The sequence below is a fragment of the Hippichthys cyanospilos genome, chromosome 19, assembly GCF_059441005.1.
Source record: "Hippichthys cyanospilos isolate Australia breed blue-spotted pipefish chromosome 19, RoL_Hcya_1.0, whole genome shotgun sequence".
NCBI classification, from domain to species: Eukaryota; Metazoa; Chordata; class Actinopteri; order Syngnathiformes; family Syngnathidae; genus Hippichthys; species Hippichthys cyanospilos.
In genome coordinates, this window is record NC_142387.1 from 13221369 (window position 1) to 13235894 (window position 14526).

A 14526-nucleotide genomic window follows, 5' to 3' on the forward strand; every position below is an offset into this window, starting at 1 on the left:
AAACGAAGTAAATCGACCTTGGCACGAAACGTTTGGGCTCTTTACGTCATTCTCATAAACACCCCCTCCCATAAAAAAAAAACAAACTTTTCATTTTATTTATTGTTGTAGGGTGAGCTCGATCAAATGACTATCGATTTCTGTTCTTGCGCAATTTCAGCCTTGTGTTTGTCCCTCCAGGCGTGGCCAGCGAGAAGCAGCGGCGTCTGCTGTACAACGTGGAGATGGAGCAGATGGCCAAGACGGCCAAAGCCCTGATGGAGGCCGTCAGCCACGTGCAGGCGCCCTTCACCAGCGCCACCCACCTGGAGCACGTGCGCCCCATGTTCAAGGTAGGCCGTGGGACCTTTGCCCGGACGACGCCGGTCGCTCACTTCCTGCCGCCGCCGTCCCCAAGCTGGCGTGGACGCCCTTCCTGGCCGCCTTCAGCGTGGGCCTCCAGGACTGCGACGACACCGAGGTGGCCTCGCTGTGTCTGGAGGGGATCCGCTGCGCCATCAGGATAGCCTGCATCTTCTCCATACAGGTGCGCAGAAAACTACCACAAACTTTGAATTGAAATATTTTGGTTCAAATCATGATTATTCATCACGTTTGGTCAAAAATGTCCATTTATTGGCCCCCCCCCTTTTTTTTTTTAAACAAGTAGTATACAAACAAGGCTTCAACGCTTGATACTTACAAATAATCATAATGATGAACAAAAATAGAGTGAATAATAATGAAAACAAATGAAACCAATGAAAAAATGAAGCCTACTTGGAGCCAAGCACATTCTTTACTTTTAAGCACATTTTAATCAATTAACAGTCAAAATGTCACTTTCTGTCATTTCAAATCGAATTCATTCCATTTTTTTGCCAATCAAATTTTAAAAACAGGTCTCAATTGACACCTAGCGCTGTATATATTACAGGTAGGAATCAGGTGAGAAACTCAATGCCATTTCACACTGGTAAATAAATTATTAGGGCACTGCTTCTCAAATAATGGGGCAGATGACCCCAGGCAAAAGGCTTTCTTTTTTTTTTTTAGTTTCAGGCAGTTTGATGCACATGGTATGATTATTATTAGTTTTTTTTGCTGTTTTAGACTAATCTGTAACCTATATTAAACACTGTAAAAAAGATACTGGTCGAAAGTTGGTAAAGAAATACTATTAAATTTGCAATACCAGTCAAAAAACTGGAAACTCTTCTAAATGGAATATATTTAAATGTAGATTTAAGAATATTTTGCTAATCAGAATTTTTTTTTCATGTTTATTTTCATCCAGCTGGAGAGAGACGCCTACGTGCAAGCGCTGGCCAGGTTCACGCTGCTCACCGCTAGCTCGGGCATCGCCGAAATGAAGCAGAAGAACATCGACACCATCAAGACGCTCATCACCGTGGCGCACACCGACGGAAACTACTTGGGCAACTCCTGGCACGAGGTCGCTATCGAAAAATGCAAAGATCCACTTTACAGTGATAATGAATAGCTGATTATGCTCACTTTTTTTTTTTATCTCAGATCATGAAGTGCATCAGTCAGCTGGAGCTGGCGCAGCTCATCGGCACGGGCGTCAAAGCGCGCTACATCTCGGGGACGGTGCGCGGCAAAGAGGGCTTCATGGCCAGCACCAGGGAACAAAGCAACGACGAGTACCTGGGCCTGGGTAAGTCGGCGCCAAATTGGATGGCCGGAGCCCGTCAGAAGCGTTTGTGACGGGCGCCTCGGCTGCGCAGTTGGCGGCGCGGTGGACCGCAAGCAGATCGCCAGCATCCAGGAGTCCATCGGAGAGACCAGCTCTCAGAGCGTGGTGGTGGCCGTGGACAGGTAACTCATTCTGATATTGATGATTGTCATCGAGAAATATTCGCGATAACCCTTTTTTTTTTTTAATTGTGTTGTTTTTTTGTTTTTTTTTTAGGATTTTCACAGGCTCGACCAGACTTGATGGCAATGCGATAGGTGAGGCATACGCAAGGATTATATTCAATTTATATTTTTAAAAGATGTGTTTTCACTATTCAGCATTAAATCATTTTATTTTTTGATATTTGATATTTTTTAAGAGTGCAGACATTCAATCCAGGAACTTATTTATTTATTTATTTATTTGAATAATTTTGCGTTTGATCCAGAGATTAACTAAAAACACTCGGTACTAAAGAATAAAGGACTAATGTAATCTATTACATGAAGTAATTAGTCAAAAATGATACATGACTTTTTAGTAATCACATACTAAAATACGGAACTAAAGTACGGAAGCAATTATTACATTAGATAATCGTGTGCTGAAGTCGTGAAATAATCAATTTTCAAGTCAGTACTTGATTGCTTTAGTAACTAAAGTACTAAAAGTAATCAATTACCTTAGGTATCAAAATAATGAATTACTTTAGCACTTAAGTACATAAAATAAGTAATTACTTTTGTGATTGTCTAAAGTACTTAATTTCAGTACTTAATTACCTAAAGTACCTAAAGTAATTAGTTACTTTCGTAATTGATTAGCTACTAAAGTACTAAAAGTAATCAATTATAACATGTACATAAAGTAATTGTGTACTTTAGTACTTGATTGCCAAAATCATGTACTTAATGACCTAAAGTTGTCAATTACTTTAGTTACTTATGTTGTGAAGTAATTGGTCATTTTGGTGCCTCATTTTTTTTAATACCAGCCATTTTTGACCTTTTACGTCTTTGGGATTGAACGTGTCAAAGCAAAATCTTAACATTAACATTTAAAGCCATGCACACGCAAAGTCAAAGAAAAGAATGGAATTTGAGGAATATTTGTCCGTGTTGTCCCTCAGTGGATTTTGTGCGCTGGCTGTGCGCCGTGTCCATGGATGAGCTGGCCTCGCCCACGCACCCGCGCATGTTCAGCCTGCAGAAAATCGTGGAGATCTCCTACTACAACATGGGCCGCATCCGCTTGCAGTGGTCCAGGATCTGGGAGGTCATCGGGGACCACTTCAACAAGGTGGGTTGCGGGACGACAATTTTTTTTTTTTCCCGACCAATTTGGGCCATTGATTGGAAAGCATTAAAAAAAAAACAATAGGAGGCCAAAAAGTGTTTGCAGGCTGGGGAGTTGATTTTTGAATCCTCATTTTCAAGTAATGAAACGGGTTTTGCAGGTGGGCTGTAACTCCAACGAAGATGTGGCGATTTTCGCCGTGGACTCGCTAAGGCAGCTGTCCATGAAGTTCCTGGAGAAAGGCGAGCTGGCCAACTTCCGCTTCCAGAAGGACTTCCTGAGGCCCTTTGAGCACATCATGAAGAAAAACAGGTGCGCGGTCCCGGCATTGTTAACGAGGCGCCGTCTCACCTTGTCCCGCGTGTCCAGATCGCCCACCATCAGGGACATGGTGGTGCGCTGCATCGCCCAGATGGTCAACTCCCAGGCGGCCAACATCCGCTCGGGTTGGAAAAACATCTTCTCCGTCTTCCACCTGGCGGCGTCCGACCAGGACGAAAGCATCGTGGAGCTGGCCTTTCAGACCACGGGCCACATCGTCAGTGAGTGCCGGCGGCCGCGCGCCCCGCCCTCGCCGGAGAAGGCGATCCCCCGTTGACCCGCGTCTTTGGCGTCTTCGGCAGCGAATGTATTCGAGAAGCACTTTGCGGCCACCATCGACTCCTTCCAGGACGCCGTCAAGTGCCTGTCGGAGTTCGCCTGCAACGCCGCCTTTCCCGACACTAGTATGGAAGCCATCCGCCTCATCCGACACTGCGCCAAATACGTCTCGGGGAGGCCGCAGGTGCTTCACGCTTTGTACAAAACGTACATAGGCCCTCGGGTTATGTTGGTTTGTAAGAAGCGGCCGTAATTTCCCTGGGTCACTTTGACCCGGTGACTTTTTCGCGACCCGGTCGTGTCGGAAACGTGTTTAATCCGAATCCATTCTTTTGTTTTAACCGGTGACTTAGGTTCATCGGTTCTAGAACAGGAATAATGTCTCTGGGTCAGCACTTGATTCAAACTTGTGTGTTTGTTTTGTTTCTCTGGAATAATAATCATATCTTGGGTCATTTGTAATTATCCAAGAAGCTTCGGTAAAAAAAAATTGTGTGTGATTTTGCTAACCAACAAATTTTGTTGAAACAGTAATCATATTCTTGGGTCATTTTGACACAGGTTTTGCCCCCCCCCCCCCCCCCCCCCCCCCAAAAAAAAAAAAAAAAAGGTAGCAAGAAATGTTTAAAAATGCAATTTTTTTATGTTATGTGTAAGCAAATAAGAAGTACTGGAAAACTGCATTCAACAGGAACTTTGAACTGGGTCAGTTTGACCCACAGGTTAACAGGAGGGTTAAAAAAAACACCTTCAACTACGCATGCTACACCGAAAATCTTCTCGCTGTTGCCGTGGCGACGTACCAGGACCGCGATTTGTGTTGGACCCGATGTGGAGGAACGGAATCCTAACCCGCGGCAACTTTTGACGGCAGGCTTTCAAAGACTACACCAGCGACGACATGAATGTAGCGCCGGAGGACCGCGTGTGGGTACGAGGCTGGTTCCCCATCCTCTTCGAGCTGTCTTGCATCATCAACAGGTGCAAGCTGGACGTGAGGACCAGGTACGCGGCCGCCAGACAAAGCCAGCGGCTAGCTCGCCACCGGAAAGCGGCACCTTCTCCTTCTTCTCCGCAGGGGCTTGACTGTCATGTTTGAGGTGATGAAGACGTACGGGCACACCTTCGAGAAGCACTGGTGGCAGGACCTGTTCCGAATCGTCTTCAGGATCTTCGATAACATGAAGCTGCCCGAGCAGCAGACGGAAAAAGCCGAGTGGATGACCACCACCTGCAACCACGCGCTTTACGCCATCTGCGACGTCTTCACGCAGTACTTCGAGTCCCTCAGCGACGTGCTGCTGGACGACATTTTAGCTCAGCTCTACTGGTGTGTGCAGCAAGGTGAGCGCCTCGCAAGTCGTTAGCAAAGTCGGTCGGAGGTCGGCCGTTTTTGACGCCGCCTCACGTTTTTTTTTTTTTTTGCGCAGACAACGAGCAGCTGGCCCGCTCGGGCACCAACTGCCTGGAGAACGTGGTCATCCTCAACGGGGAGAAGTTCTCCGCCGAGACCTGGGACAAGACGTGCAACTGCATGCTGGACATTTTCAAAACCACCATCCCGCACGCGTGAGACACATTTGCAAACTACCGTAATTCCCCAAATATAAGACGTACTTTTTTTTCCCTGAAAAACGAAGGCCTAAAAGTACGGCTGCGTCCTAGATGCGGTAATTTAAAAATTCGATTTTTAAAAATGTTCCACACCATTGTGGAAGATTGATCCGTCAGCCACATAAGTGCGCGAGTTTTAACGCGCAGATGTGCATTTTTACGTCGGCCATTTTCTTACTTACAATAAATACCGTAACGGGATGACCGAGAGAGGGAAAGTCAGTTGGCTGTTAGCAAAAAAGTGCCAGTTGCAGCTAACAGCGACCGGCGTTAGCCGAGGTTGTTAGGGCATTGTTTTCACTATAAGAAGCGAGCAGACTGAACCAACGTCCGAGCCCATCCTCGTTCACACGCAAGAATATTAATAAAACGGAGAGGGTCATGTAAAAGTTCGGATGTCTCCAGCTGATTCATTTCAGCGTGCACCAGTTAGAGAACACGGAAAGATATTCCATTTGACTCGTGGTCTTTTGGCGTGTACACACAATCATGAATTTGGTTTGGTGCGCGACTTCAAGTATTTATGGCAAAAAATTCAAATTCAAAAAGAAAAATAACTGCTTGGAGTGCATTCACCACACACTGGTGCTGCGTTCACTGACCGCTCTCAATGTGGGAAATCAGAAACACACTTAACCCGTAACAAATAATAATAATAATAATAAATAATAATAATAATTTACAGACATGAACACAAGAAAATATGAAGGATTCAGGAAGATGATATTTATTCGGTTTGGCCATATTTTTTACATTGTTGCCAAAGTGTTGGTGCATCTTATACACTGTAACATAGGAAATAACAGAATTTGCCACTAAAATTAAGGACACAGTGCATCCCATTTTGGGGGATTACGGTAATTAAAAAAAAAAAAAAAAAATCCACTCTAAATATTTTGTTTGTCTCAGGCTGTTAACTTGGAGTCCAACGGAAGGCGAACACTTTGAAAAGCAGCTGGTAAGGGCGGGGCCAAAGGCGGCGATTTCCATCCTTTTAGTCGGGTGACGTTTTGATATTCCCCTCAGGATTCCATTTCCCAGAAGTCCCTGGATGACCAGCGGTCTGTCAGCAGCGCCGACAGTCGCCGTCAGAGCCAGCAGAGCGAGGACGCCGCCAGGAGCAGGAGCTCCACAAGTGAGTGGAGCGGGGGCTCGATTCAAAATAAATAAATAAATTGATAAGTACGCTGTAAACTTAAATATTTATGAAATTGGAATAGGAAGATTTATGAGTATTATGTCTTTTCATTATGGAGTCCAGGCTAAGCCAATCATTGAAGTCATTCAAAGGCTTGCACATGTCATAAGTTGGCCGCTGGCGCCACCCGGTGGTTTTGGGGGGGTCAACACAAGAATTTCTATTGCGCCCCGTTCGCGAGTTGAAAGGATTCATGCGAAAATTGGGGGAAATGCATGATAAAACATGGGGTTTTAAATAGGTCCAAAATTGATAATATTTCCAATTTTGAATGGCAGTAAATGAGCCTGACATGGGCTTAATTTGACACCTATTGATCTCCCGTTTGCAAGAATTTAGAAGGGATGGCAGCACGGCATATTGATTGTTGTCATATTTTGAATATTTTAGCCTCCTAGTGATTTTTTTTTGTGTACTTTGACGTTTGAAAATTTCGAGTGATTTCAAAGTACTTTTCGTTGGGCAGGGATGCAGGAGCAACGCCTGTTCGGCGCCTTGCTCATCAAGTGCGTGGTCCAGTTGGAGCTCATCCAGACCATCGACAACATCGTCTTCTTCCCCGCCACCAGCAAGAAGGAAGATGCGGAGAACTTTGCCGCAGCGCAGGTAAAAAAAAAAAAAAAAAAGAAAAAGATGAACTCATTCACTACCATTGACGACTATAGACGTCAAATATCTTTTTTTCAGTTGGTTTTCAGGCTTAATTCTGCCAAATATCGGAATTGGCATCACCACCTAAAAAAAAATGGCATTTCCATGACCCCGCCCTTTTTTTTTTTTTTGTGTCTCCTGGAAGCGCGACGCGGGCAAGGCGTCGGACGTGGCGGCGGAGGCGTCGGATCAGGGCATGTTCCGCTACCTGACGTCGCAGCAGCTCTTCAAGTTGCTGGACTGCCTGATGGAGTCGCACAGCTTCGCCAAGGCCTTCAACTCCAACAACGAGCAGAGGACGCTGCTGTGGAAAGCGGGTAACGCTGGCCGCCGCCGCGCCGGCGTGCGCCTTGCTCAGCCGCCCATGTCTGTACCCGCGTCGCAGGCTTCAAGGGCAAGTCCAAGCCCAACCTGCTGAAGCAGGAAACGGGCAGCCTGGCGTGCGGCCTGCGCATCCTCTTCCGCATGTACACGGACGAGACGCGGCAGGACGCCTGGGAGGAGGTCCAGAGACGCCTCTTGGAGTAAGACCGCCGCGTTCCATCGCGCTCGCGAGTCCTTCTCAAATCGTCTGCGGAAATTAGCCGCTAGCTAAGCCGCTATCAAAGGAAAGGCGTAAAAAAAAATAACGCCAAGAAGCTCAAGTATTGCGTAGATTGTCGAAACATGACAGCTAGCAATATGCCACCATGCCGTCCCTTCTAAATGTTTGCAAACGGGAGGTCAAGAGGTACACCCTATACGTGTCAAATTTAGCCCATGTCAGGCTCATTTACTGCCATTCAAAATTGGAAATATTGTCCGTTTTGGACCTATTGAAAACCCCATGTTTTATCATGCATTTCCCCCGATTTTCAATTTCATAAATATATAAATATACATTGTCGTTACTTTTGCTATATTATATATATATATATATATTATACATATCCTTACTGAAGATTTTTTTTTTGCGCGCGCGGTCAGCGTGTGCGGCGAGGCGGTGGCCTACTTCCTGGCGTTGAACTCGGAGAGCCACAGGGAAGCTTGGACCAACCTCCTCCTCCTCTTCCTCACCAAAGTTCTGAAGATCAGCGACGAAAGGGTGAGTTCATACCGCGGGGTCCGAGATTTACTCAACCGCAGATGGGGAAGGGACACACTTTATGAATTACTGCTGGCTCTTTACGGAGGATAAAGAAAATGTGCCAATATCTGCTTCTTATTTATTTATTAGCCCGTCTATGGCATTTTATATTAGCATGAAGCTAGCTGTAACTGTAACTGTGAATTATTGTAGTCCAAACAAAGTGGATGGCTCTTTACGGAGGATAAAGAAAATGCGCTAGCGTGTTCCTCCACTATTTGTGTTCAAATATCAATTTCTCATTTATGTACTAGCCCGTCTATGGCATTTTATATTAGCATGAAGCTAGCTGTAACCGCTGCTAAGCGAGATCATGCAATTGGACAGTTGGTCTCTATTGGACACGCTTTGTGAATTATTGTAGTCCAAACAAAGTGGATGGCTCTTTACGGAGGATAAAGAAAATGCGCTAGCGTGTTTCTCCACTATTTGTGTTCAAATATCAGTTTCTCATTTATGTACTAGCCCGTCTATGGCATTTTATATTAGCATGAAGCTAGCTGGAACTGCTGCTAAGCGAGATCATGCAATTGGACGGTTGGTCTTTATTAGACATGCTTTGTGAATTCTTGTAGTCCAAACAAAGTGGATGGCTCTTTACGGAGGATAAAGAAAATGCTACTAAACTATTTGTGTTCAAATATCAGTTTCTCATTTATGCATTAGCCCGTCTATGGCGCTTTGTCTTCTACGTTAGCATGAAGCCTACTAAAGCTCTGCTTTACGTCCCTCTCGCGCAGTTCAAGGCTCACGCCTCGCGCTACTACCCGCTGCTGTGCGAGATCATGCAATTGGACCTCATCCCAGAACTGCGCGCCGTCCTGAGGAAATTCTACCTGCGGATCGGCCTGGTGTTCGGCATAGCGGCCGAGCCCCCAACCCGGCCGGAACTCCCGGACGGCGGCGCCGACCCGGAGGAGGCGGAAGAAGCTCTGTGACGCCCGCCAGCGGCCATCGGCACGAAAAACAACAAAAAAGAAAAAAAGAAGTCCGGTTTGTAGCCATTTCCTCCCCCGCCACCATATCGCCGAGCCGGATTTTGATTTTAAGAATTGACGAAAAATGTGCTTCTTACTGTATATTTAATGTAACTGAATGATCGCAAAGACATATTCGGAAATCATGATGAAATGTGACCTCTCTTTCCGCTTCCCCCGGCAAACTTTCACATCCAGATGTACAGATGTAATAATCTGATAACACTAGATTTGTTTTTGTTTTCTTTTTTAAATATATTTTATTATTATTTGTCGCTGCACTCGACCTCCTTTGGAACGCACTGGAGATTTGACCCCTGATTTGACTGTAACATCTCACCGTTAAGTGAAGGCTTCATTAAATTATTTCATTTTATATGTCGGTAATGTTCAGTTTTTAACTGGAAGACGAGCGACTCGATGCTAGCTGCTTGAAAAAAAAAACGAAAGACGTTATTAATCTGTTTTCATCTTTGTGTAAAAAAACAAAATAAAAATAATATATTTAATTTTTTTTCTTGGGTTTTGGGAGAACGTGATGTGTATATATCGAAAGGGGGTAAATGAGTGATGTCAGCTGTGCTTTACGTGTGAATGGGACGCATTCCTGCTCATGGATGTAGAAAAAAAAAATGTATATGATGCAGCAATGTAAAGTTTTCTATGTTGCAAAAAAAAATGTACAACTTTGTGTACGATACATCCTCTGGCATTCTAATCAGGTTCTAGGTCAATAAAGTTTTTTGGAACTTGCTTCATTTGAGTGACGTCACTGGGTTCTACTCGGCTATACTAAAAACGTGGAAAAAGCTTCGAAACTGGTTTTCAAATGGGGGTACTTTAGATTTTAAATGAAACAAACATGCTCAAATCTTTTTTAAATAATTATTGTATTAATTGAGGAAAATATAAGTTCATAAAACTAATTTTATGTTCAGTAGGTTATTAGAATTCATTATTGTATAAATGCAGATTCTACCCTTACTAGAATGGTTTGACCCAACTTGTCACGTGACACCGCTCGTTACCTTGTCACGTTAATGATTTATTTTTGTCAACACATCTCTACTATGATCCCTAAAGTTGAATATTTTTCTGTGGGCAATCGTTTATTCATAATTATTTAAAGTTTGAGAACCACTGCTTTAATAGGATCTCGAACAATATTCGTCGCAAGATGGCGGTAGAGCTCCGTTTTGCGTTTTCGGGCTTTCTGGACTGAACCATTATGCTCTTTTAAGGCGGGTGACGGCATTTTATTCCGCCGAATAATTAGATCTACAATCGATTCTCGAGCAAATCTTTTGTTGTCATTTTAATACAACACGCATATTAACGAATATTTATGGTCCAAAAGCGAAACTTCTGGGAGATTTTCGCATGTAACCGCGACACGAAAGCGAGCGTTCCCCCTTCATCGGCTCTCGTCAGTGGTATCGGACTGTCATGGCGCCCTGAGCTTGGACCCTTGATGCGGCATCAGCGTATTGGGACAAAACCACAACGTTTTTCGCATCTTGAACTAACTTTGATGCTTTGACATCGACACATCTTCCGAGGCAACATGGCGGCCGCTAACACGGCTCAGAAAACCTGGGAGCTCACCAACAGCATGCAGGAGGTTCAGAGCATCGACGAAATTTACAAATATGACAAGAAGCAACAACAGGAAATCCTCGCGGCCAAACCTTGGACAAAAGAGTGAGTTTGCGTGACGAATTAAGTCATAATTGTGTTTACAAAACATTACAAGTCGCACAACCGTCATTTATGGACGTTTAAAGGGTATAAACACCGGAACTAGCTGTGCAACTGGATATTCAATAAACCCCCGCTCACGTGCGCTTCACCATTCGCTTTAATGACTGTGCTGTTTTTTGTTGTTGTTTTGCTTATGTGTGTGTGTTTGATACCAGCCACCACTACTTCAAGTACTCCAAGATCTCAGCTCTGGCGCTGCTGAAGATGGTGATGCACGCCCGCTCGGGGGGCAACCTGGAAGTGATGGGCCTCATGCTGGGCAAGGTGGACGGCGAGAGCATGATCATCATGGACAGCTTTGCGCTGCCCGTGGAGGGAACCGAGACCCGGGTCAACGCGCAGGCGGCCGCATACGAGTACATGGCCGCCTACATCGAGAACGCCAAACAGGTTGGTTTCGTGTTTTTCTTTCGCGTCCGTAGGACCGCAAAAAAGTGACTCGGGTGTTTTGTTTTTGGGTCAGGTGGGTCGTCTGGAGAACGCCATCGGCTGGTACCACAGTCACCCGGGCTACGGCTGCTGGCTGTCCGGCATCGACGTCAGCACTCAGATGCTCAACCAGCAGTTTCAGGAGCCTTTTGTTGCCGTGGTGGTAAGAGCTTGAAATGGCAAGCGTCCCGAGACATCTCGTGGCGAGAAGCTACGCTAAACACACAGTTAGCATGTACAAATAAAGAAATAAAGTCCCCGGGATTGATAGTGGAAGACTCTTCAAATATGCGTAAAAATACGTCTTTGGGATTGTATGAGTTAATGGTGAATTTATGCAGAAAAGTGAGAAATTCCAAAAGGTTGAGGTACTTTTTCATGCCGCTGTATTTTCCTGTTTGGGTCTTGTCTCCCCTATCTTTGACAGATCGACCCCACCAGAACGATTTCGGCGGGCAAAGTCAACCTGGGGGCCTTCAGGACGTACCCCAAGGTAGAGGGATTTTTTTTTTTTTGGCAACTGTGAGCTTTTTATTGACTTTTGCAAAATGTGTCATTTCAAGGGGTACAAGCCTCCCGACGAAGGGCCGTCCGAGTATCAAACCATCCCTCTGAATAAGATTGAAGATTTTGGGGTACACTGCAAACAGTGAGTCATGTTTACATTCTATCACATTTGGTTTTTTTTTCGCTTTCTAGATGAAATCAGCCTATCTTGTTTTGCATGTAAAGATCTTGAATTTCACAAAAGGCGACACTTACTCATTAATTGATGCCATATTTTTGTCTGAGACCCCCCCCCCCCCCCCCCCCAGCCCCCCCGCCATATAAAGAACAGAAAATGTTTCTTTTCAAATTAAGAGAAAATGATTTGGAAGCCGAGTCGACTAATTGCATTTTAGTGAGTCCTTTGCAAAAAAGTACATTGTTTCTTTTCAATATATGAGCAAATGACTTGGAACATGAAGCAACTTATTGACAAATTGAGCTGAAGATACTCCTTTGCCAAACTTTACATTTTTCTTTGCAAATTAACAGCAAATGAATTGGAACATGGAGTAACCTTGTTAAATTGTTTTAATAGTGACTTCTTTGGAAAACAGTACTTTATTTTAAATTAAGCGCAAATGAACTGGAACTGGGTTGGAAAATGCAAAACAGGCACATTTTTCTTTTCAAATTAGGAGCAAATAAACTGGAACTGAGTTAACTTGTTTTTTTTTTATAGTCACTCCTTTTACAAAACATTGTATGCCTAATTTTTGATATCGTTGATCTGATGTAATTGTGTAGATATTACGCGCTGGAAGTGACGTACTTCAAGTCGTCCCTGGACCGAAAGCTGCTGGAGCTGCTTTGGAACAAATACTGGGTCAACACTTTAAGCTCCTCCAGTCTCCTCACGGTAAACGGTCGGCTCGTTATCCAAACTGCCCGATTGAGCGGGCGTCAAGATGGCGACGGCGGCGCGGCCCCTCGGGCCTTGCGATTAGGCTTTTTTTTTTGTGCGCCTAGAACTCGGACTACACCACGGGTCAGGTGTTCGACCTGTCGGAGAAGCTGGAGCAATCGGAGGCCCAGTTGGGTCGGGGAAGTTTCATGCTGGGCCTTGACACGCACGACAGGAAGTCCGAGGACAAGCTGGCTAAAGCCACCAGGGACAGGTGAGGGGCCGCGTCCAAACACTGAGAGACCGTTTTGACGGGAATAATCCAAATCCTCCTAAAATGTGAAATTAATGTTGTTTTTTTTTGCTTCCTTTTAGCTGCAAGACGACCATTGAAGCCATTCACGGCCTCATGTCTCAAGTCATAAAGGACAAACTCTTCAATCAAATCAACACGTCAAATTAATTTTTTTTCCGGCCCTTCCTGAGTATTGCAAGTTAAAAAAAAAGACGCCACTTTATTCCTATTTCCCATGAGCCTTTGTGTGAATCCTTGGCTGGGGGCGTGGAATTCTATTGGTTTTTATTGTTGTTTATTTTGCAGGATGATTAAAAGAAAATCCACACAAAATATATTTGGTGTATTATGCCCCCCCCCCGCATTTTTTAAGTCTGGGCTAGAGTCCACCAGAGAACTGATTTTTTGGCCGCCCCCAGTTCCACTCGCATATTTTCTTTCTTTTTCTTTTTTTCTAACTCGTTGATAACAGCGGCGCTAATGTGAGTAAAAAACAAAAGTGAAAAAGCCCAGCAAGCCATTTCCAGACGTAGCGAAAAGGAAAATCATTACAAGAAGTCGCTGCCCCATTTCATCTTGCCAGAGAAGAAGCAGACGCGCCTCCCGACCCCCCCGGCGGCCTTCCCTCCGCGGTCGGACCCGACATCCAAAATATACAGTCGGCCATTACAATGCCCCGAGCAAACGGCGTGACACTACGGGCGGCGCGGCCGGCTGAAAGGCCTCCAGTGTGCCGGCGCTTCTGGCCTGTGTCACTTGCCGCGCCGCCGAGGACGCTCCGCCAAACGCGGCCGCGGAAAGGGACGCCGACTTGAGACTGTGCAGGATCTTGACCCGCTTCTTCCATTATGTAATGCGGCTAAGAGCTGCGCTGCGGCGCATATATCATTTTTTTTTATGTGACAGGAAAAGTATGCTTTTCTTTTCAGATTGAAAGCAAATTAATTGGAAAATCTTAATTGCTTGTTTTTTTTTTTAAACTGGAAAACAGGCTGATAGGGTTTCATGTGTTGGCTTGAATCCGAATGAACAAAAGTGACTTTTTGCGAGGAATGGACCAGGAGGTTCTGACACATTCATCCATCAGTTTTCTATAGTGCTTGTCCTCATTATAGGGACGGGAACTTAGTAAAGGAGACGCCAATGGATGGGTTGGACGCCGTTTATGCTAACACGTAACCAATAGTATGGTGTTCCACTAAGCTCTACTTGTGGTGGTTTGGGTATTTCGATTCAATATCATTCATAAAATTAAGCTTTAAAATATTTATTAGGGATGTTCCGATCACATGATCAGAAATCGGGCTGATCGGAATTCAAGGGAAAAATATAAAAGTTAGGAAAATATTTCTAAGGGCTGGAAAACTACACAGATGTTGCAAAAATAAAATCATGTTGCTTGATTTATATTACACAAACGCAATTTTAGACGAGCCGGGGTGCTTTTAAAAATATATTAACTCGACTTCCCCTTTAAACCAATCGACGACCCGCTTCCGGTGCTGTGT

The 14526-nt window shown here is 44.7% G+C and overlaps 2 protein-coding genes across 2 annotated transcripts in view; both read left to right on the plus strand.

Moving 5' to 3' along the window:
* arfgef1 (ARF guanine nucleotide exchange factor 1) overlaps positions 1-9897 on the plus strand; it is a 32303-nt gene extending 22406 nt beyond the window's left edge. The window contains 20 exon segments of the mRNA XM_088402110.1: positions 181-332; positions 398-526; positions 1277-1435; positions 1516-1682; positions 1684-1821; positions 1916-1956; positions 2811-2980; positions 3138-3289; positions 3347-3519; positions 3601-3761; positions 4452-4582; positions 4656-4921; positions 5008-5146; positions 6101-6149; positions 6218-6326; positions 6856-6995; positions 7186-7357; positions 7426-7564; positions 8007-8124; positions 8907-9897. Of these exon segments, the coding sequence (XP_088258236.1) occupies positions 181-332; positions 398-526; positions 1277-1435; positions 1516-1682; positions 1684-1821; positions 1916-1956; positions 2811-2980; positions 3138-3289; positions 3347-3519; positions 3601-3761; positions 4452-4582; positions 4656-4921; positions 5008-5146; positions 6101-6149; positions 6218-6326; positions 6856-6995; positions 7186-7357; positions 7426-7564; positions 8007-8124; positions 8907-9104 (2903 nt within the window). The 3' untranslated portion in view covers positions 9105-9897.
* A 669-nt stretch (positions 9898-10566) lies between these two features.
* On the plus strand, positions 10567-13353 carry cops5 (COP9 signalosome subunit 5). The gene is made up of 8 exons (XM_088401809.1): positions 10567-10844; positions 11060-11294; positions 11368-11496; positions 11761-11826; positions 11897-11982; positions 12627-12738; positions 12849-12997; positions 13099-13353. The coding sequence occupies exons 1-8, from the start codon at positions 10708-10710 to the stop codon at positions 13184-13186; spliced, it is 1002 nt and encodes a 333-aa protein (XP_088257935.1). The 5' UTR covers positions 10567-10707; the 3' UTR covers positions 13187-13353.
* Positions 13354-14526: the final 1173 nt, after the last annotated feature.